Source organism: Branchiostoma lanceolatum, chromosome 1 (assembly GCF_035083965.1).
Source record: "Branchiostoma lanceolatum isolate klBraLanc5 chromosome 1, klBraLanc5.hap2, whole genome shotgun sequence".
NCBI classification, from domain to species: Eukaryota; Metazoa; Chordata; class Leptocardii; order Amphioxiformes; family Branchiostomatidae; genus Branchiostoma; species Branchiostoma lanceolatum.
This window is the reverse complement of record NC_089722.1, coordinates 33221365-33244397: the sequence shown is the minus strand read 5'-3', so window position 1 is coordinate 33244397 and position 23033 is coordinate 33221365. Positions and strand designations below refer to the sequence as shown.

Genomic DNA, 23033 nt, shown 5'->3' with positions numbered 1-23033 from the left:
TTTATCCGTGACTCCTGCCCCTTCACTTCGACCTTGTTGAAAAGCGGCCCGTGTGACTGAACAAGTATTCGAAAGAAACTAAATGCTTTGACTTGACTTGATACCGCAATAGACATGTGCAAGACGACCCTGCCATACATCTGCTTGATTAAGTTAATGATTAGCTAGGACCAGTCTGTGCATGTGAGCCTGCATGTCCTAGTTTTGAAGGACAGGCAGGCTGCTTGTGGGGACTCTCCAGGGGTATCTACAAGCAGATGTAGGGAGGCAACATCATATCTTTTCGCACTATACAGTTCACAAAGCAAACGCTCTTGCTACTAACGGTTTGAAGCTAACCAATTCACATTGCAAATTTGTTAAAGGCCCACTATGTAGGATTTTGGCGCAAAAATTGAAAATATTCTTGTGAACAAATCTTAATGTTAAAGGCAGGTACTGACATGTACAACCCCTTTTCAGCATATTTTCTTCATTATTTCGTCTATTTTTGGTATTTGTGAACTGTACCAAAACAAAACAAAAACTCCCGGACACCACCTCAATAGTAGATAAACAAGAACATCCCAGTGCACTGGAGGACCCCCATGGTGGTCTAATCACTTAGGCACACTTTAGACTGCCAGATGCCATGAAGCTCTTCTTCTTTGGAAACACTCATATCTTTTTCCAAGAGGGTAGAATACAACTATTAATTTATTCTAGAGAGTCTACTTTGAAGGGTATCAATAAAATGTGGTTATTTTCCCTTCAAAACTGCAAGAACTCTGGTAAGGATGATTTTTTACAGAAACTGGTGAACTGTAAACAGGCACCCCACTGGGCGGTCAGCCTGATAAGAAGTACAGAAGCCATGTGTGGCCATGTGTTAGTTTCACACTGTGTGTTGTTTTGGATGGAGGATAACAGTTTTTTAAAGTTGTTTGTATGGTGCAGTAATGTTGTAAGTAGTTGTAACCTCCCTTCCTGAATATCTGTAAGCAATTTTATAGAGTTGATAAAGCTTGCTATGCAAAGAAACAGTAGGAAAATCTACTTTCTGTATTGGCCTAAAACTACATAGTGGGTCTTTAACGTAGCGAAATCCTTGAAATATTAATCGGTCGCGCGTCCTTTTTTCTTCCTCAACTAAACGGGAATAGGACCATACATCACCTTAGATGACCATACCTCGGTAAAAAATACATGGTCTTTTTATTCACTAATTTAGGAGGAGAAACGTTACAGTCCATGCCGGGGTCTTTATAGCTGCCACTTTTTCCCATAGTTGGAATTTTGGGCTTTGACCGTGCAGAAAATGCGCATTACCAGCGACAGAAATGCAGAAAAGACATCTCAAAACGCCCATCTCTTCATCTGCTCGGAGATAAGAGTTTGACGCTGTCGTGATTAGAGCAAGCTTAATATTTTGGTCTCAAGCGTGACGGTACTCTGTTTAGGCGGACGGTCAGATAGCGGTCAGATAGCGGTCAGAGGTCACCTCGAGTCACAAGGATGATCAGAGTTTCTCTGAGTTGAGTCAAGTTAAGTTAATCAAGCTGAGGCCTTTATTTTACTTCGAAATGCCAATGTTCGGCCCACACGGCCGCCTTCATGTTTGAGTTTCTTTTCATTTCCTTTGAACAGAAAACGGGGCAATGATTTCAAGAAGAAGGTTACAATCCTTCCGACAACAACTGCTTGGAGAGTAAAGACAACCACATGTGTGTGTTTATTTTGGGCTTGGGCTTGCTGGTTTCGGGCAAGCGGCAGGATATTTTTTTATGGGACAAACAGGCCGGGTCCCAAGACAGACTAGCGTACTCTCCAAGCAGATGTAGGGAGGCAACATCATATCTTTTTTTTGACGTATTTTTAGGCGGTTTTATCGGTTCTGTCTACTTTGTCATTTTTGTATGTGTCGCTAACCCAAGTGTGGGTTGGCTACACCAAAAAATGACAAAGTAGTAAGCCCGATAAAAACGCCTAAAAATACGTCAAAAACTAGCCAGCACCCCTCCTCTGCTTGGAGAGTAAGATTAGCGGGTTGAAAGAACGCCCTACCTGACCTACATGATCCCCTATCCCCTAACAATGACATCCTTTCTTGTCCCCAAATGATCGGAAAACGAATGACATCCTCTCTTGTCCATATAAAACTAGAGTTCCACGACCTCATACCTTCGCAAAATGATTTTAACCTTTATGACTGACGTATTTAGGAGTGTTTCTCATCAATCATAAATCATACCAGTTGATCGTCTTCGGCCAAATAACAGAAGTTGTCCAAAGTATGAGCTTATCAAAGAAGGTCATGCTAACATTTATCATCAATCATGCAAATGAGGTCCTTATTGGCATAATTTCATTCAACGATGTTCACATTCACATAACTTTTAAATGCCACAAGTATGAAATTGCCATCGTTTACCTGTATGTAAGTATAGTAGTTTCTCATTAATTATGCAAATTACGCCTACAATTGTTTCTATCTATTGACATTCCTCTCTTCCTCAGTTACAAGTATCACATATTGGAATAGTCATATCATGGAACACAGCGGGCTTTTGAACTTATCTCATTAGTTATGCAAATTAGAAAATCTGATTTACATAATTATATCTAATCATACAAAGCATCACGTAAGCTATCTACATACCAAAAATCAAGACCATGCATTAAGCTCATCTTGAGTTATAGTATTTTGTCATTAATTATTATAATGAGGTCTTCATTTGCATAGTTGATATCTATTAATATTTCTCTCCACCTCAGTTACATATGTCACATGTTTGAGAGTCCTATCATGGAATTTGGTGGATGTATAAACTTTCCCCATTAATTATGCAAATTACATTCTTATTTGCATAATAAGTATCCCATCATTTACATCATCACTCAAGCTATCTACTTACCTAAAATCAAAACCATCCATCAAGCCCATCTTGAGTTATAGTATTATCTCATTAATTATGCAAATGATGTCATGATTTGCATAGTTGATATCTATTAATATTTCTCTCCTCCTCAGTTACATATGTCACAAGTTTGAGAGTCCAATTATGGAATTTCGCGAATGTATAAACTTTCCTCATTAATTATGCAAATTAGATTCTGATTTGCAAAATAAGTATCTAATCATGTACATCATCACTCAAGCTATCTACTTACCAAAAATTATGACCATCCATCAAGCCGTTCTTGAGTTATTCCATTTCAAAGTCTGAAGCAAAACCTGCTCCTGCAGTTCAAAAAATCCGCTAGGGGTCCCAAACCTAGACCACTTACTCACTGTCCAAAGAGCTATCCACCCCTTAAAAATCAGGGCCATAGCATGTCCAGAACACGAGATATCAAAACAGGAAGTTCTGCTGCAGTACCGTAACAAGTCGCTAGGGGACCCAAAATCTAATCAATTTCAAGTCTCATCAAGACCTACACACCTATTGAATATCAAGACAATCCATCCAAGCCTTCTCGAGTTATGCTGTACGTTACACACAAACAAACAAACGCTACCCTCTGCATAACCTTCTCGGCGAAGGTAATTATCGGAACACGACTTGTAAAACCTGTGCACTGACTAGCCGGTAAAGAACATTTGATACCCTGTCGAGGCCTGCAAGTTCCGAACACAAGAAAACAATGACATCCTTTCTTGCGAGTCGCCCGAAGCAACTTTTATGCTACCATCTTAGCGATTTTTGTCTGTTTTTTTCAAGACTTGCGCTTGCCCGCGCAAATAATTGTTTTATGTGCAGACGAGAATCCCCCCTCCCCCTAAAATACGGGCTCCCTGTGGAAGATCATGGGACCGGGAGGGCCTCTTCCCAAATCACGCGTGGTGCAATGTATGCTTTAAGAAACTTACCTTCTTTGGAGAGGTCTTATTCCAAAACAGACGTGTACAGCTTCAATTTTTTGCCACGGCCGGATGTCCACAAGTTCGGGGCTTGTTCCATGCGTACCAGCGGTTGAATGAAGGACACCCAAACAAGAGACGTCGACTGCAGGGATGACAAGTTTCCATTTATTTGAACCACATGGCCGGGGCCGGGTTTCATCAGAGGGGTTGTACATTATGTAAGAAGGGGAATTGATGCTCTAACACTACACGTACGAGTTGGGACGACCGTTGATCATGACACGGCTTCTTACAGTGGAGTTTGTCCGTTCAAAGGACCTCCTTGGTCCGTTGGTGGGATGCAATCAGCTCAGAGTTTGAACCTGAAGCTCTCGACCGTCGTACAGAACGACTCTGCCTCATCCTTGCAAAGCATATAAAGAACACTCCTGGAAGGAATCCTCAAGATAGGCCAAACAAAGGGGTGGTTTGATATCTAGAGTAGGGCCTATCTGTCGGTTGGAGGTTGCCGTGTAAAATTGTACTTCACTGAATTAGATACCTTTAAGAAATATCGTAAATACATCTTAAATATCTTAAATATCTTACCTTTTACCTCAGAAATATCGTTCGATTGTAAACTGTTTCTTTCTTTTTCCTCTTCCTTCACGGCAAGGAAGTTATATGACCACTCAACTGGCAAGGGTTAATGCTTCGGTTCAATACTTCAACCAGATGTTGTTTTTGACCTCCTGGTCACATTCCCGCGTTCTGTTCGTGCGGATGATGGGGGAGCCGTTGTGCAGAGTTCCACCTGTCGTCTATGGACGTCCTGGAAAAAACGAGCAGAATTAACAACACTGAATAATGAAAAAAATCATAACTTTCACGTCAAAAATGATGTGCAAAATTTGGCATTTTCGCGTAGGATAAAATTAAAGATTTTGCAGCAGTAACGACTAATGTTGTCAGAAAGAGGAAAACCTAGTGTATAATCTAGCCTATTATAAAAAAAAAATCTGGTACTTAAATTTCTTTAATCATCCACGGCGCGAGGCATGTCAACATCAGTCACAGAACGCAACTAAGGTCAATCTCAGATCAGGGGACACCTCACTATCAACGCGGATGGATATCCGAAAATACGGCCGAAACGCAGTTTTCACCAAAACCACATCAATTCATACGCTTTTCAGCCATGCTAGTATGTAATATCAGTTCCAAGCACATTATAAGAAATGTGAACTCAAACCCAGCCCCTCGAAACCCTTTCGTCCTTTTTTTTTCTCGCGCACTATCACGGAAGCACTGGGGTGTGCACCGTTAAGAGATTAAAACTCAACAAAATTATTTTCAATACCCTTCATTCAATGTGTAAGAACAGACTAAGAAAACGATAATACGCGTCGATATGATTTGATTCGTCTTTAAAGGTTAGACCTCTCTTTCATTATGTTACAAATCTATTACTAAGAAAACGGTTACGTAATTTGATTTGTCTCGTCTGAAAAACGTACGATATGTGCCACCCACTCAACATGATCTTTGAGTTTTAATCTCTTAACGGTGCACACCCCAGTTAAAATTAAATTCGACGCTAAGTTTATTCTGAAATTAAAACAAACTTTTAAGGCATTTGTTATGATACTTTTGATTAAAGAAGACTTGACCACGAATGATCTAAGGCAACTTTTTTTTAAATAAAAAGGGAAAGACCCGTTTTTGAAATGCTAGTCAATACGTCATGTTAATACCTGTGGCCCATCTGTCGATATTTTTTAGAACTACAACGAGGCCGCGGGTCCCACATCGGGTCACCTTTGCCAGTAATCATAAAAGTAAGACCAAGATGGCTCCAGCAGAACCTTCTTTTAGAATTAGTAGCTTTTTAGCTCAGTATGGTGAGCATTTAGTGTTGTTCAAACCTAATGTATTAAAATTTTCCTCACATTGTGAACAGTCCCCGTAGAATGTGACCCTAAATCCCCCCCCCCCCATCCGTTCCTTATTACCGTGTTACCGTGTTACCAATACGGACAGGTAGTACTACTCTGTTAGAGTTTGAATATTCTTTCCTTTTTGTTTGATAAGTTCATACACCCGATTTCGTATTCTCCCAGAAGAGTTTGTGTAACCATTGAAGAAGAAAAAGACGCTTTCCAATACTTGTCCCCCCGGCCAAGGGTACACAGAATGGCAGCGCCCCTAGCGACTTGCAGATGAACGACAGAGCCACGGCCTTGCTACAGGAGAAGAGGATTGCTGTAGATGACCTTGTAACAAAAATCTATCAGGAATGTCTTTTAATACAAAAACTAATCACCTGAACTTGTTCCCCTTCACGTGGGGAAATATGCACTTTGTCGTACCCGACTACGAGTGAGGAAGATCATTCTCTATTGCTCACCTTCTCATCATGTCGAGCAGCTTGCCCGAGTAAGAACAGTCCACTTTCTAAACCGGTGTCCGACAAGAATTACTGAAGGAAAATCAACTAGAAAGGAAACATTTGGGGAGAGCCACACCTCGAGCACGTAAAAGAACCAACCACATTTATCCAAAAGAGTAGCGATCCTTCCCGGTGTGAAGGAATCAAATAAATCAGCTAAAAATCATTTAGTACATCAGCTTCGGTTAGGGAAGTCCTCTGGATGGGAGGTAAAGCTGAAGGCCCCAAGCTAGAGGATAGCCACACCTAAACTACGTTTAAGATCCTACCACACTTATCGAAAGGACAGAATTGTGTGTAGGTGATATCTACGATGCACGTCTCCTATCGTTTCTAACACCTCACAATATCTTTGTCTTATTACAGACGAAATCAGCCCGTGTGAAATGCAAAAAGACTCCACCAACCCAGAGATGTTGCTTGGTAGTTTCGTCAAACAGTGCGAGGCGGATGGATCTTTCCGTAAAGAGCAGCGTGGCTCGGTAGGGTTGTGGTACTGCGTCAACTCAGAGACCGGCGAGCTGTACGGACAGACCGGCATGGGGAGTCAGATCGACTGTGTCGAGTACGAGGCTGCGGTGCACGTAGAGGCAGACCAAGGTAAGATCATATGTTGTTGCACATATACATGTATCAACACCCCTCAAAATCGTATTCGTCTCAGAAAGATGTATCTCGTAGATAAAAAGTGAGTCACTCATAAATCCACATGGATAACTGTATGCCGAGGCGCTACGCCCCATTGGGAGCTTGCAGACCTGAGTGAGAGTGAGAGTGAGAGTGAGAGAGACTCAGAGGCTAAAAGAGATGAAACAACAAAATAAAGAATTAACCCACCACACTTACCGGACGGATCTCAATGGCTGTATAGTTGTTTCTAAAGCTACCGTGTGTCTAAAACATCTCTCTTAGTTTGAGCACACGTTTTGTTAAATATAGTTTTAACTTTTAAGCTTTTTGCAGATGAACTCACCCCGTGCCATGGCAACACAAAAACTCATAAACTTGTAGTATTACGAGAAAATTGTTGCCAACTAAATTCTAGGAAAAGTTGACAAGTTTGGCCGTCCTTCTGTAGGGTCCTTCTGGTACTGAGCAAGTCTAAACAGGAGAAAATCGGGGTCAAATGTAGGGTTTCTGCACTACTTTCGGCTCTTGGTCAATACCTTGTTTTCCATTCTTATGAACAGACACTTCTGACTTTCAGCTGCAACAGAATTTTTAAGATTCAAATTTGAGTTCGGGATATGAAGCTTTATTTTAGTGTATTTCAACATGTTTTCTTATCGCAAGCAATCATTGTGATGTATGCCCTACCGCAATACCCTTAGCGGACAGGGAGAAGCAGATACATGTACTATATGTGCCCTTACCCCACCTGGCGACTTCACCATGAGTAACACTATCTCCTTATAGTTTGTGCTGTAAAACGCAGCGACCTCTTTTTAATATGATGCGTGGCAGTATCATTAAAGGCCTTTTGTGTGATCTAGAGCATCACCGCTATTTCACGCACCAGAGAACAACCGCCATAAACATAATAATATGTTCCGTTATAAAGTTTCTTTACTCTGAAAAACATTTGGCGTAGCGGTCGCGTAGTGGCAGGGTGTTTGGCCCCAGAACCCAGACATACCGGGTTCGAATCCGGGGTTCCCTGATTTGTCCCGTTGACGTTGTGTCCTTGGGAAAGACTTTTCCCACTTTACTCAGGTGAAAATGAGCACCTAGCTTCGTCCCTCGGATAGGACGTTAAATGGATGTTCCGTGTTTGAGGAGAGCCACACCTCAAGCACGTTAAAGAACCCAGCACACTTATCGAACTAAGAGTAGGGGTCATTCCCGGTGTTTGTGAATCACATGAATCTGTCCGGATATGCAGCTTGTACTCTTCAGTATAAACCTGGTGTGTTACGCCTTGGTGCGGTTCTCCGGGTATGCAATACAAACAAAATAAAACAAATCTACCTGCTTGGATACCTCCTCCGACATCAGCTGTGTCCGTACATGTGAAATCAACACTTGCGCGCACCTTGATGCACTTTACCGGGTATGCAATACAAACAAAAGAAAACAAATCCGGCGAGCTGTACGGACAGACCGGCATGGGGAGTCAGATCGACTGTGTCGAGTACGAGGCTGCGGTGCACGCAGAGGCAGACCAAGGTAAGATCATATGTTGTTGCACATATACATGTATCAACACCCCTCAAAATCGTATTCGTCTCAGAAAGATGTATCTCGTAGATAAAAAGTGAGTCACTCATAAATCCACATGGATAACTGTATGCCGAGGCGCTACGCCCCAGAACGTTAAAGAACCCAGCACACTTATCGAACTAAGAGTAGGGGTCATTCCCGGTGTTTGTGAATCACATGAATCTGTCCGGATATGCAGCTTGTACTCTTCAGTATAAACCTGGTGTGTTACGCCTTGGTGCGGTTCGCCGGGTATGCAATACAAACAAAATAAAACAAATCTACCTGCTTGGATACCTCCTCCGACATCAGCTGTGTCCGTACATGTGAAATCAACACTTGCGCGCACCTTGATGCACTTTACCGGGTATGCAATACAAACAAAACAAAACAAATCTACCTGCTTGGATACCTCCTCCAACATCAGCTGTGTGCGTACATGTGAAAACGACACCTGCGCGCCGAATGGCAGTCGCTACAGACCCTTGCGATCTAGCCCCGTCAATTGTGCGCTCCTCGCAATTCAGCCACTGGCTGCGAGGAGTATTCGGCCAACCCAATAATGATAAAACAATACGACTATTATACTACTAGAATACGACTGGACAAACCATTACAGCTGACAGGGAGGGGTGTTCTTCAACCGGATTTTGAAGTTGCTACTTGTCATCTACTTATCTATAACAACAGTAAGGCACAGAAATGATTTTTGCTACATCTCCAAAAAAGCTCCTATTTTTTTTACGGTCCTTTTTACGGTCCTTAGCAACCAGAAAGGGATGTGAATTGTTGGGGGTTTAAACTACCATCGACCTGTATGCAATGTAACGTTCCCAAATCAGCCACGTAGACATGCACACATATGAAACCTCTACGATTCTGACTGTCCTTAAAATTCAAGCGTGTGTATTTTCCTTATATTCGTGATTTTCGTGGAAGAAGTGCTATTGTTTCTATCGCGTATTCGGTAATGTGAACGACAGAGGTGAGTTTTTTTGTGTTCGGCTCGGCCGCTAAGTTCTCAAATAACAATTCTGAAATTCTACACAGATTCAACACGATTCAAATACAACAGCTTACTTTTTGGCCAAGTTTTGAGGAGGGCAGTCTTCCTTTTGTACGTAATTCAGTAGAAATTAGATCGATTCACGTTGTTTTAGCTTCTCTTTTTATTATTATTCAAACGTTGAAAGGCAAATATACAGTGGCGCTGGATGGAATATTCAACATTATATATAACACCAGAAATGTTAAAAATCAAAAAATAAACGTGCGATGCTGGGAACGTCTGTATTACTTCTTTTAATTTATTGATTATTTTGAAATGGTTCAAAGGACAGTTGAAAATATAAGATCTAAAGTGATTTCGCATGTTTACATCGTTGACGTACAATATTTACATATCCGGTGCCCAGTCTGACTGAAGTTATCTTTATTTTCAGCTCAAGTGAATTCAATATAGACTCTGGATAATATTTGCCAAGAAAAGGGCGGTAAATAGATTCTGAGAAACATGATGAACATAGGAAGCGGCAACTTGGCACGTAAACTAATCTTTATTCTGTTCGGAGTAATGCTGGGATATAGCCTGTCTCTGGTGCAATTTCTTAACGCCAGAAACATCAAAATCACTCAAACATCGGTGCCGAGGATCATCGCGAAAGACCAACACAGCCTTATTTCAGACGACTATGCTAGGTGAGTAACTAAACATCTACTACGTCCCTCTTTCTATTGACATTTTAGTCATGGCCCCCGGTACACTTGCGCCCTCCTCACACGTCTTCGCACCGGCACGTGCAGTCTTAACCTAAGTCTAAAGTTTATTTACACGTAACTTAGCGATAAGTCCAGCCTTCATTTGTGGATGTCGAAGCGAAAGCGTTGTTCATTATCTTTTGTACTGCCCTATATACAGTCAACAAAGGCTCAACCTTCTGGGCAACCTACGGAACCTTTTAGACCCTATTCTTGATATCGATATTTTGCCTGATCAAGCCTTCATTTATCTGTTTTTAAAAGGCTCATGCTTTGTTTCGTATGATTTTAATTGTAACATTTTAGGCTTGACTCAGCACTATATTGCGACAAGCAAACGTTTTAAAACTTAGTTCAGGTATGTTGATATATTCATTGTTTTTGTTTGTATCGGACGACCCAACTGCTGTTTCTTATTGTTATTGTACTTATAGTTTCCATATAGTTGTGTCTGAAAAAGAAATCGTATAGTATACAACGCACACTGCACGAAATGGCATCGGATCAAGTATCCGGCCGGACATGGAACACGGAGATCCAGAACCAAAGACCCGAAAAAATTCAAATAGGTACAGTGCCATATTGTACTTACACAACTCAAATTTACCTGCGTTAACCTGCATTCTCTCTTTCTTTCTTTCTTTCTTTCTTTCTTTCTTTCTTTCTTTCTTTCTTTCTTTCTTTCTTTCTTTCTTTCTTTCTTTCTTTCTTTCTTTCTCTCTTTCTTTCTTTCTTTCTTTCTTTCTTTCTTTCTTTCTTTCTTTCTTTCTTTCTTTCTTTCTTTCTTTCTTTCTTTCTTTCTTTCTATCTTTCTATCTTTCTTTCTATTCAAATGATATCTTGATGTGGATGTTCATTATTCGTATCGGATTCTTCCGGATCTTAGGTTCCGGATCACCCGCGTGTTCCATGTGCGGATACGTCACGATCCGAGACCATTTCGTGCAGTGACATGTTAAGGGAGCACACCCCAGTTTTTTGGGGTTTCAATTGAAGGCTGCGCACCCTCAAGCTAGATACTATTTCTTCCAGGCAATTATTCCGAAGTAAACAAGAGTTCCGCGACCTCATATCTCCATGAACAATTCTATTTATGCATATGACTTACACATTTACATAATATATCCTTAATCATAAACACCTTTATCTTACTTACGCATGTTGCAATATTGACAGTCCTATAATTTTCCAATTTGATGAATTTCGGTGTTTTTGCATTAATTATGCAAATCAGGAATTTATTTGCATAATTGGTATCTGTTGATGCTCCACTTTCCAGAAACTATATATGTTACATGTATTTGAGTCTTATAATGGAAAACACTGGGAATATAGATTTTCCTCATTAGTTATGCAAATTAAGTCCCAATTAGCATAATTTACACTTCATTGTGTATATCTCTGTATAAGCTACCTGCATACTAAACATCATGGAAATCCGTTGTTCCTTTGTTAAGTTATTCTCCTTAGAAGATTTTTACAATAACGCCCCTGCAGTTCCAGAGCAAGCTGCTAGGGGGCCCAAAGCTACACCACTCTTTTGTTACATCCAAAAATCAAGACCATAGCATGTCCAGGTCAAATATACAAAAATTGAAATTCTGCTGCAGTACCAAGGTCACATACCAGGGGGCTCAAAATCGACCTTGAATTTCGGCTTCACAACACCCGCCCACATACCAAATTTCATCGTAATCTATCCAGAGGTTCTTGAGTTATGCTGACTACAATAGTCCGGAAACACACACAGACACACAGACAGACAGACACACCAAAAACAATATCTCATAAAAACATTTTTCATTGAGATAATCAACTGTGTATGGGATGAAAGCCTATCCCTTTCGCTGCAAGACCAACTGAGTTTTGTTTCTTCAATCTCTCTGATTTTGATAAATTATAAGAAAAAAATCATAACTTTCACTTAAAAAATGATGCATTTGGCATTTTCGCGTAGGATGAAATTCGCAGCAGAAACGACTGATGTTGTCAGAAAGAAGAAAACCTAGTGTATAATCGAGCCAATTATAAAGAAAATTCTAGTACTTAAATTTCTTTAATCATCCACGGCGCGATGCATCTCTACATCACTCACAGAACGCAACAAAGGTCAATCTCGGGTCAGGGGACACCTAACTATCAACGCGGATGGAAATACGGCTCGGACCGAAGCGCAATTTTCACCAAAAACACTCTAATTCATACTCTTTTCAGCCATGCTAGTATACAATATCAGTTCAAAGCACATTATGAGAAATGTGAACTGAAACCCAGCCCCTCCAAACCCTTTCGTCACATTTTTGTCGCGCACTATCGCGGACTACCATGGACCACTGTCGCGGAAGAACTGGTGCGTGCACCGTTAATATATGCAATAATAATTCATATTGTCTATATCTATGACTTTAATAAGTTATCACCTATCAGCATGCGAAGTTTGAATTGTCTGCGACTTTTCCTTCTTGAGTTACAGGTGCTTGAAAGTTGCCGTGTTGGAATGCTCATTTTGCCCTTCTGGGCCTCGGTATAATTCAAGGCGCACAATAGCAATTATGTCACAATGGTAGCTTCCACTTAAAGGGGATTTTTCCATAAATTCATGCTTAACCCTCAAACACCAAAACCTATTTTCGCGACTAAAATGACTGAACGGGGTCAAAAATGACCCCAAAAGGTTTTGTTCGGTAAAACCCCCCTTTTCATTTTTTTCGCTGATTTTTATCCGTACATTGCTTGATCAATGTAAGAGAAATGTTCTGGCATGGTTAGTTATGAATAATTCCCGTTCATTATCATAATTTATACAAAAAGATCAGAAGGACCATGTCTTGAACTATTCTTATTTAGACCGGGAGGGGATTTTTCAAGCCCACGCCAAATTTCATTTTGCATAAGTAATAATGAACGACTTACGCGAGGGCCACCAATCTTGGTGACTTTTCCTAAAATGTCCTTAACAAAAATTTCAAATAAATAAAGCAAGTTCATCGTTTTTCACATAAAATTATGTCATTATGACGTCATATTACGTCATTATGACATAAAATCTGTTATGGTACTACTAATTTACAGGTGCATCATCCTCTGAAAATTTGGTGGTCATATGATAAGTAGTTGAGGAGTTACAGAGGGTAGGTCTCAAAAACAGCACATTATTTTTGCTTGGGTCAAACTTTCCTATATAATATCAACAGTATTGTGCTGATCTCCCTAGACAATTAAGAGAGGTTAGAAAAGATGTCTACCGACAAAGTCACGGAAGGAATTTTTTTCAGATCAAACATGTTCAAATCATCGAATTAGCATGAATTAGAATAATAGATCATGAAAGTTACATCCAATTACATATGATGTTATACATGTTGGAAAACTAGTGTGGTTGAGCAAGAAAACCTGAGAAATATCATTGTTCTTAAAAAAAAAGAGACTTTTTGTATGACATGCCTGTCAGAAACCCGTTGTCATGGCAACAGGAAAAATGATAAGCTTGAACTATTATCGTTGAATTGTTGCCAACTAAATTCTAGGAAAAGTCACCAGGTTTGGTAGTCCTAGTTTACGTCGTTTGGCAGTTATACGATGCCAAAGTTGGCGCGGGCACTTTTAGTCCCCCCAGTCTAGATAGGGTTAAAGGAAAATGCGGGTTCTCCTCATTTTCTGCATAAATTATGATAATGAGCATTACTCATCAACACCAAAACTTGTCATAATATTCTCCATAGATTATTGAAACACGTTATGCACAATAACTACAATAAGATCCACCAGAAATACATTTTGGACCCCATACGGCCAGATTCGTCGCAAAAATGTGTCGGTCGGATGAGGGTTAACACTGGATTGGGCAGGAAAGTACGAGAATGACGTTATCATACGCTTTTTTTTCATTCAAAAACGTCTGCTACTTGGTGTAGGAGCCACCATTAAACAAACAGATGCAATATCCCAGTGCCAAAATAGTAGAGCAATGCAAAAAACTATATTTTTGTAATTGTCACGTCATCGTTGTTCAGCAAACACACTTTGAAGGCTGTTAATTCGTGTTTTAGGAGGGGGGCGTGGGGTTAATGATATTCGTGATTAGCTGCAACTTTGACCAAACACCAATCAGATACAGTGATTAATCAATGTATGTCACGTGATAGTCAACATCATCCGTCACGTGACAAGAAACGGGGTCTGACTTACCGGGTTGAGGAAGAGACAAAGTACATCTCGAAAGCTAAAAAAAGTATGTGTGCCTGGATAGAATGTCTTGATATTTTGTATGTGGATAGACCTCAAATGATCAGATTTTGGGCTCTCTGGTGACTTTCTAAAGTACTGCAGCTGACCTTCCAGTTTTGGTATCTCATCTTCTCGACAAGCTATGTTCGTGACTTAGATAGCTCTTTGGTGTGAGATAAAGTCGCGTAGGTTTAGGAAACCCTATTTTAAACTCCGATTTTTGTTCTAGACCTCTACAGGGGCTACAGAATAAAGATGGACCAAGGAAAATACTTCTGGACTGCGGAGCCAATGTAGCATCTACTGTTCAGGTAAGGAAAAAAAGTTCTTTCTTAAAAAGACTGGTACAGAAACAGAGTTTGGCCAACATTTCTTTGCAGTTTGCAGTGAAGTAAAAACAATGATATTATATAATAAAAAACTAGAATAGTATTTTAGTAACATCATTAAAATTAGGAAACTATGGTGTCAATTAAATTTCAAATGTTTTACTTACAATGTGTCTAAAATGCTGTCTAAGCAATGTAGATTAATGGCCTTATTTTTTTTACACACAAAATGAAACAAGAGTCCGTAGGACACAATCCTCCGTGAAGTAATTATGGTGTTTGCGGTGCCAGCTTTCTGTCAAATCTCTTTAAAGGATATTGATTTATAGGTGCGATGACACAGGCCCAGACAAAAGCAAGTTGTTCAATATATTAAAGTCTCAGCTAAGCAAGGAAGGCTATTGTAGCAGCTGCAGTTGCTCCTAAATTACGCTTTGAGTTGTAAGATTTATATCTGATATTCTCTAACTTCACTTAACTTACAAATGTCGCAAGAATGAAATACCCATTATTTACCACTTCCGAATTATAGTCTTTTCTTATCGATTGTGTAAGTAAGGTCTTCATTTGCATATATGATATCCATCTATATTCCTCTCCATCTCAGTTCAAACAGGCAGTGTACAGGGATTCCGAAACTTAACCTCTGCTTGGAGTGCCTAATTGAACCAAGGCATTCACAACTGTATTAAGAAGCGAGAAGAAATACAACCTGTACATAACAGTATAGCATTTTTGCTACATATACCTCAGGTTTGCTATGTTAGTTTAGCAATTACGGGGTGGTCTTTTTATAGATATTAATTGGTATTGAATCTTTATTTTTATTTTTATTTGAATTGAATGTGTGATAGTTGTGTGCCGATTTGTTAAAAATACATAGAGAGAGAACGCTAGCGACCCCCAAAAAACACTATTCTCCAAGCAGAGGTTTCGGTCGAGTGGGGTTGGAGTGTCCGGGATTTTTTACGTTCCTCTTTAGATTTTTAACGTTCCTCTTCTTTAGAGGAACGTAAAAAACCCGGACACTCATACCCCGCTCGACCAAACCTCTGCTTGGAGAATAAAACACCTCTCCCAATGAAATGGCATGGCTACCCTGCGACGTCACTAAACTCAAGATGGCGGCCACCACACATGCCAACGGATCCAACAAAGGTTTTGCTACGTAAACCTGTGATTAGTCATTGGATGTAGTAGAATATCACGTTTCTAACATCACTAATTATTCCACTGCTTTGTTACCATGACCTGTACTTAGTTTGTAGGAGCGGAAACGTACAATAAAGGTGTTTCATTCATTGATACTGACACCAGCTGATTGACAAAGGCCGTTATATAAAACAACGCATAACCAAACATCTGCTTGGAGAAAACACTATTAGCCCACACATATGTTTGATAAAAAATTCCCGTCATTTCCAGCCTAAAATGCGATTTTGTTAAGATATCGTAGTAACTGAAAATATCGGCCCCTTTCTTGATTCGCGCTGACTCTCATAATCCGGATGTTAATCTTACACTGTCTATCAAAATTTTGCCCAGTACCGACTTCCCTGGCCGTCCGCCATAAACGCATCAGCTGACACCACAATTTTACAATAACGTCAGCTGTTGTAGCATGTCGGCAGAACGTACTGCGTACACGGTAATAAGCCTGTTATTCAAACTTATTATAACTGCCGAATCTTTTAGTTCTCTTTGGTCAACGTTGCATCGGAGCAACAGCTGTTGCATAAGATATGTCTTTGAACACAACTATATGTACCTATATTCGAGATATTAACCTTAAATCCGCAAGCACGACCTTAAATGCTTACGTTCTGCCGACATGCTAGCTGTTGTCGTATCAACTGGTTAAAGGTCCTGGGTATTCCCCAATAATGTCCACTATCATATATACTGTGCAAATAACATTTTTTGAACAACGAAAAAAAAAAGTTTTTACCACTATGTAACGAGCATCACATCCTACTGTTCTGAACAGTTATTCCGGGAAACGTACCCTGATGGGAAAGACTATACTATCCACTCATTTGAGCTTGATGCGAGGCTGGCACCCTACTTCATGTCCTACTCCAACCACATTCTTCACTGTCCGGTCGCCGTGGCGGGGCAAGACGGTCAGCTACCTTATTTTTACCACTTTTCTTAACAGTGTTTTCTCAGGGCGTACCCAAAGCTTGACCATTCAAAGAAGAGGTCAACTCCAAAAGCTGGTGTTATTTCATAAAATACCACGTCTTCATGAATACAATACCAACCATATTTGTGAAAATTAATCACATATGAATAGATTTGAATTTGTTTATATTGAGCATGTCACCCGTAAAAAACTGCCATACAAAACTGAAAACATAAATATGTATATGAACAAATTGATGAACCGTTAATAATTCAGAAATTCAGTATAACTCATAGTGAATAGCATAGTGTTCAGTCTTAAGTTATATTGAACTCATTAGCATTGATATAGGCAAAGGCAAATTAGTGTTGATATTTACTACTGCTTAAAAACTTGCCATACATAGTACCTTTTATAATTGTTGTGTAATGAAGTTGTTTTTTTTTAAATTTGATTTGATTTTGGTTTGGAAACGTGACTGTAGCATTAGTATTGGCATTTTCACAGGAAACATCACGGCGTACGCCGAGTCGGCCTGGAAACCTGACAAAGGCAGAGTTGCTGGTGCAGACATGCAGTGGGGAGGGGGAGCAATCTACGCCAGCGATTCCGAGAAAAATAATGAAAAAAGCGGCAGACGATTCGGTGTGCAAAATGTCATACCAATGGTGGATCTGTCCACGTGGATACAGGAAAACACCGGTATGTATAGTATAATTTATAGATACTTTCCTTTTTCATTATGCGTAGCTATAGGTCCTCCGGTATGAGTGATGTAGAAATTGTCGTCCGAAGCCTTAAGTTCCAAATTTAAAAAAAAAATTGAAGATAGTTAACTGTAATACTCTTTCCCATTACAGCCGTGGAAGACTATGTTATTTTCAAGCTTGACGTCGAGGGAGCTGAGTACGAGATCTTGGAGAAGATGATCAAAGAAGGGACCTTCAAGTGGATAGACAAGTGCGTGTGTTGATTTTTCAAGTCTTTTCAGCTCTTGGAAACTATAAGTGCTAGGCAAACCCCCTATGGCCTACATAATCTATAACGCTGTACGTGTGCTGATGCATTTGCCTTTGGATATTCATCCCTGTAGAAGACTGTGCTTCATGTACTGTATCCGAACATTGCAGGTTTTATGGTGAGTTCCACAACTGGACTCCGGTACCGGGATGGACAACAGAAAGAAAAGAAGAACTTAGGCAAACCATGACTACCCATGGCATCAAAATGCTTAATTGGGCAGGGGAGCACAAGAGATACTCAGATTTGGAAGATCTTTGCAAAATTGACGTAAGTACGTTCTCTTTCCACAGCCCTGCTTTGAAAAAATAACAAAGTCATCTGATTGTGAGCATCCTCCCAGCAGACACATGTTCATTACCTCCCATAGCGGCCCTGCCCTTCCGCGCCCCTGAACACGCTTCTGGCGACGTCTCCGTTTCAGCCAATCAGAGGGTTTGCTAAAGCTCGTCTCGAGCAAAGCCGCAAATGACGCTGGGAAGCTATCGCCAATCAGCTTACGTCTTACATCGCTACTTGATTATTTATGAGCAACTAACGACTGTTTGTGCCAAATAAGGCTAGCTCATTAATTATTTATGAGCAACTGTCAGTGACGTCCCCAGAACCAAAAATCTCCGTTCAAAAGATCAGGGCTGAGACCGGGAGGGTTTGCCGAACATTTCCCGAGCGGGTTTCAGCGTTGATAAAGGAGGGTGACTGTGAGGTGTTCAAGAGTCAAACATGAAATACTTTCTCCTTCCAGGCCTACCCCTTGTACATACCATGGCGTAAAGGCCACAGAAGCGTAAATCAGCTTGGTAGACATGTGAGAAAGAAGCTGTCAAAATTCACCTACCTGAGTTTTAGTCCATGAAAAACATGCATTGGCAGGGCTGTCAGGCCTCCAAAGTTTCAATCTAGAGCAAAATTTCAACTTTCTAATCGGCGGAACCCCTACGAATCAGGCCATGTTTATAAGAAATGACCTTTGACCCCCTTCTCCACCTGATAATCACACAAAAACAGCAAACTTTGAAGGCCTACAAACCGCCACAAACATGAATGAAAGTCTGATTTTTCAACTTAATAAGAAGGTAGAAACCCTTACCTGTCAAATTCAGCTCCAAAATATCAACATATCCTGGAAAAAACAACCTTTACAGCTACTTTTACCAAGGGTACCAAACCTATAAAAGTTGGCCTTCTGCGCCTGCGTGAAATACGCTTTTGTCGCCTAAAGGCCTGCAACCGGTCCTTCTCGCTGCGTTAGCGTTAGCGTTATTCAGCCATTAGCCAATCGTGCACTCTCCCTCCTGTTGTTGGAGGGTAAGCTTCCAGCTAATCACGTTGTCGCTTGACTGTAGGCAACGACGTGGTTGGCTGCACGAAAAGGAAGGGGGTGTCATAGGAAAGGTCTACTCTCCAAACAGAGGTTGATGGAGAAGATTGTGACCTTCTTATCTTTATGGTCCCTTTTTGCTGTCTCCATCAACATCTGCTCGCAGTCGGAGGCTCCAAGGTCCATGTTACGACGGATGGAATTTGTTGTTATTTACAGCTCCCGGAGGACACCCCTGGAGCAGCTGGAGTGGTCTACTCCAACTGTTCCCGATCCCCCGGCGGTCACGCCAGGCTGGCCCTGACGGTTCAGGTCGGGATGAACAGGAAGGCGGCCCACAAGCTAGTGGAGACCATCAGGGCGCACCCCAGCAACATGCCGGTCACACTCTTCGTGTACGGGGACTTCGTGCAGAGCTTCCCGGACCTGATCACCAAGTGGGCCGACAGATACACTATAGGAATACGAGGAGTACGTTCTTTTGTTCATTTCTACGTGCAACATTTTTTAATGATCTTAACCCTTGTCCTACTGTTTTTTTTACGCAATTGAATTAATTAATCTGAATTCTTAATCGGGTCATTGGCCCTTGACTTCTTCTGCTCTGTTGTGGCAGAGTTACTTTCGCATTCGGTGCGTTTTGTTTTGGTATGACGCGTTCAGTTGAGAAATCCTTCCAATCGGTAAACGTACGGTCCCCGCATACAGGCTCTGTAATTTGCAACCTTTGTATATGCGTCCAGCAGGACAAGGGTTTAAGATACTCTGCTACGTAATTTGGTTAACTTACATTATACACCGACCTACTTGAAGGACAATAGAAGAAACCTAAGTGAGAAGAAATTGTGGACGACCTATCGCTACTTGCCTTCCGCCATATTGAAGGCGTACATGTAGGTTGTGCCCCAATGGTACTAGTATCCGGCAGACTGTATTGTGCACTAGCACGTGCACCGACACCAAGATTAGCGTGTTTACATTGTAAATAAATCAAACCTGGTCGGGCAACCACCTGGCACAGACAACCACGTCTAGTCACAAGTCGCATTAAAACAGCACCCGTCCATTTTTACATAGTTGACCCGATTCTATCCTGAAATCACCTGTTCTATAGCAACAATTTTTCTTAGTCCCTTGAGTGGTTCCTGGATCAAGGTTCGACTGTGCTATCAGTTAAATGCCATTATGAATACATAACTTTGGATTACAAATCAACGATGTTCAAAGCACTGATCGCATTTCTTAAATCATCCCCGGCCACACAGAACGCACCATTTCCGGCAGATCATTGGATACTACAGAACACTAACGTGATGCGGATGGGTTTGATATCGGCCGTACAGCGGATGAAAGAAGTAGGGTTGGAACCAGCCTACTTCTCTCCGACTGGCCTGTCGCAAAAAGTGAAAGATATAGCGAAGAAAAGAGGATTGAGGATCATTCAACCGACAACCATGTTTCCTCCGAACATTGGTAAGTTTGCTTTTCTTTGTATGTCAAGCAACGGCCCTGGAGTAAAGGCCTGCTAACCGATCTTGTCGCTAGCCTTCACTATAGCTAGCCAATCATGTGGCAATGTGATTGGCTGGTAGCTTTCCCTCCAACAAAAACAAGTATCTAATTGGCTGATGGCTGACCAGCGCTAATGGCAGAGGGGAAGACAGTACGCTATCGTAACTGTTGACTTTATCAGCAAATGCTGCTGCCACAATGCTCTGCACCGTAAGGTAAAATATAAGAAATGATGAGCTAAGATAAGATAAGATGAGATGAGATAGGATAATGATATAACGTAATGAAATATGATATGATATGACATGATATGATATAATAGAACACAATGTAATGCCATATAATAAATGATATAGTATGATATGGTATGATATAATGTAACAAAGAAATGTACAATTCAAGTCTATGCTTCTTTCAATTCAGGAACGCTGTTGACGGAAGACAACTACTACAAGTACCGAGACGTGGAGAGGACACCCAAGGCGCTCCGGATCCTGTATGAACGCATCTCTTACGGAGGGATCCTCAGTCTGGACAGCGACCATCCCGACAGCTACATGATCTCCGCCTTCCTCATGGACTATCTGTACGAAAACTCCGGCTTTGAACTTGTCAGTATGGACAGCTGTTTGAAGTGATGTAGTCAGTCTGAAAATGTTACATTGAACGTTTTCTGTAAAGGTTAAAACAAGTGATGAAGAAAAAGAAGACGAAGAGGAAAAACTTTACTGCACGACAATTGTACACGGTACTAAGTACGGCAGTAACTATTTAACATGTGCATAGTACAAAAAAGAGGTATAGAATTAACTTAACATCGTAATTGCTAATATAATAAGAGCTCGCATAAGTCTTTGATATAGTGTTTCAATCGAGTGATGTAAGACGCTGACGAAAGAAAACGACTAAAGACCCCGTCTCATTGGACCCGCGGCACGCTGGCGGCGTCGCTGCGGTTGATCGACTCTTTTAAAGCTCAGTGTATTGTATTGTTGGTCATACGTGTACGTTTTGAATATTCCCATCATAATGTCAAGGGTAACACAAATCCAGTTTAGGACGCAGCGACGTCGCCAGCGTGCCGCGTGTCCAGTGAGAGGGGGCTTAAAGGGCATAAGACACCAATGACATCAACATTAAGATTTTCCTGAAATTACATAAAACATAATACTATTGTTTAATGACATAGAAATTGTCACAAAATATTTACACTCAGATGTTATTGAACATCGAACCATTAAAGCTCCATACCTCCTACTTTTGATTCTTCCCACCAGGTAATTACATTAATCGGTGACTTGCCCAGTCATGACGTCACAATGAGCGTGGCAGCCGATTTGGAACTTTGCACTGCGGCTCGGAAAGAACTTTTTTTTGCAAGCAAACAAAATAGATATTGTTGTGTCCTTTAATTCAATGTTATCACCATAATTAAGCACTGTTTGCTCATCAAATAATGGTTTTCGCAAGCCGTGGTGTAAGGTTCCGAACCGACTGCCGTGTTAATTGTGACGTCATGACTTGGCATTAGTCACTGATTAATGTAATCACCTGGTGAGAAAATCAGATAAGAATAAAGAGCTGGATCCATGGAAATATTTTTTTCTGATGGTTCAATGTTAAATGACATCAGAAGGATGTGTATTTGTTGTAAACGTTTATATTCCTTGAATGATGCTACTCGTATTTCAGATAATAAGAAAATATTATATTTGGTGTCTTATGCCCTTTTACTGTAAACGAAACGCATCCTGCCGCTTGAGTAAGTTTAATATTATGCAGCTTATCAATTGTTTATGTGTAACCTTCATCGATATAACCAGTGATCCTTTTACATGGGTAATATTTTCAATGATATTTTACCATTCCAATGTATCTGCGTACGTGAAAGTTACACAAAAAGTCTCGTGTCAATAGATGGATATTTAAGGTCAAGAGAGTCAGGGGTATGCCGCACAGTGTAAAGGAATACTAGTATCATATTTTGAGGAATACTGTTAGATTTCGCTAGAAGAAAACAGTCACAAACAGTTACTTTTACAGTAATTGAAAATTAAGTTTGTCTTGTACTCACACATGACCGTAGGATGTTTTGACAGGTGACACAGTGCGCCTTGTACGTAGCTTTTAGAAGAGAGTTATTATATATCATCCTAGATTATATATAAGCGAAGGTATGTGTAATGTTAAACATCTAGATGTCTAGCTTTTTTGTTTATTTCTTCTATGTAAAAGAGTCGTAGATTAATAAAATTTGTCACTGACCCTTA

The 23033-nt window shown here is 40.6% G+C and overlaps 1 protein-coding gene and 1 long non-coding RNA gene across 3 annotated transcripts in view; one reads left to right on the top strand and one right to left on the bottom strand.

The window, feature by feature from the left end:
• Positions 1-9045, bottom strand: part of LOC136420525 (uncharacterized) — a 14915-nt gene extending 5870 nt beyond the window's left edge. The window contains exons 1-3 of one of the 2 annotated variants that reach the window (XR_010753244.1): positions 8872-9045; positions 6680-6793; positions 3851-4655 (exon numbers count right to left, since the gene is read on the bottom strand). This is a non-coding gene — a long non-coding RNA (uncharacterized lncRNA). Of the gene's footprint in view, positions 1-3850; positions 4656-6679; positions 6794-8240; positions 8331-8871 lie in introns of those variants that run through there. The other variant, XR_010753246.1, reaches the window with a different exon arrangement.
• Positions 9040-23033, top strand: LOC136420510 (uncharacterized). Its single transcript, XM_066407458.1, has 10 exons — positions 9040-9456; positions 9914-10169; positions 14686-14767; positions 16773-16908; positions 17418-17612; positions 17771-17870; positions 18041-18200; positions 19471-19722; positions 20517-20724; positions 21187-23033. The coding sequence occupies exons 2-10, from the start codon at positions 9985-9987 to the stop codon at positions 21399-21401; spliced, it is 1533 nt and encodes a 510-aa protein (XP_066263555.1). The 5' UTR covers positions 9040-9456; positions 9914-9984; the 3' UTR covers positions 21402-23033.

Bases quoted from the DNA above. Each gene is read 5' to 3' on its own strand.
- LOC136420510 (XM_066407458.1), top strand. From the start codon at position 9,985: ATGATGAACATAGGAAGCGGCAACTTGGCACGTAAACTAATCTTTATT. The intron at 17,613-17,770 runs GTATGTATAGTA...TTCCCATTACAG, and splicing joins GTGGATACAGGAAAACACCG to CCGTGGAAGACTATGTTATT. The intron at 18,201-19,470 runs GTAAGTACGTTC...TGTTATTTACAG, and splicing joins AAGATCTTTGCAAAATTGAC to CTCCCGGAGGACACCCCTGG.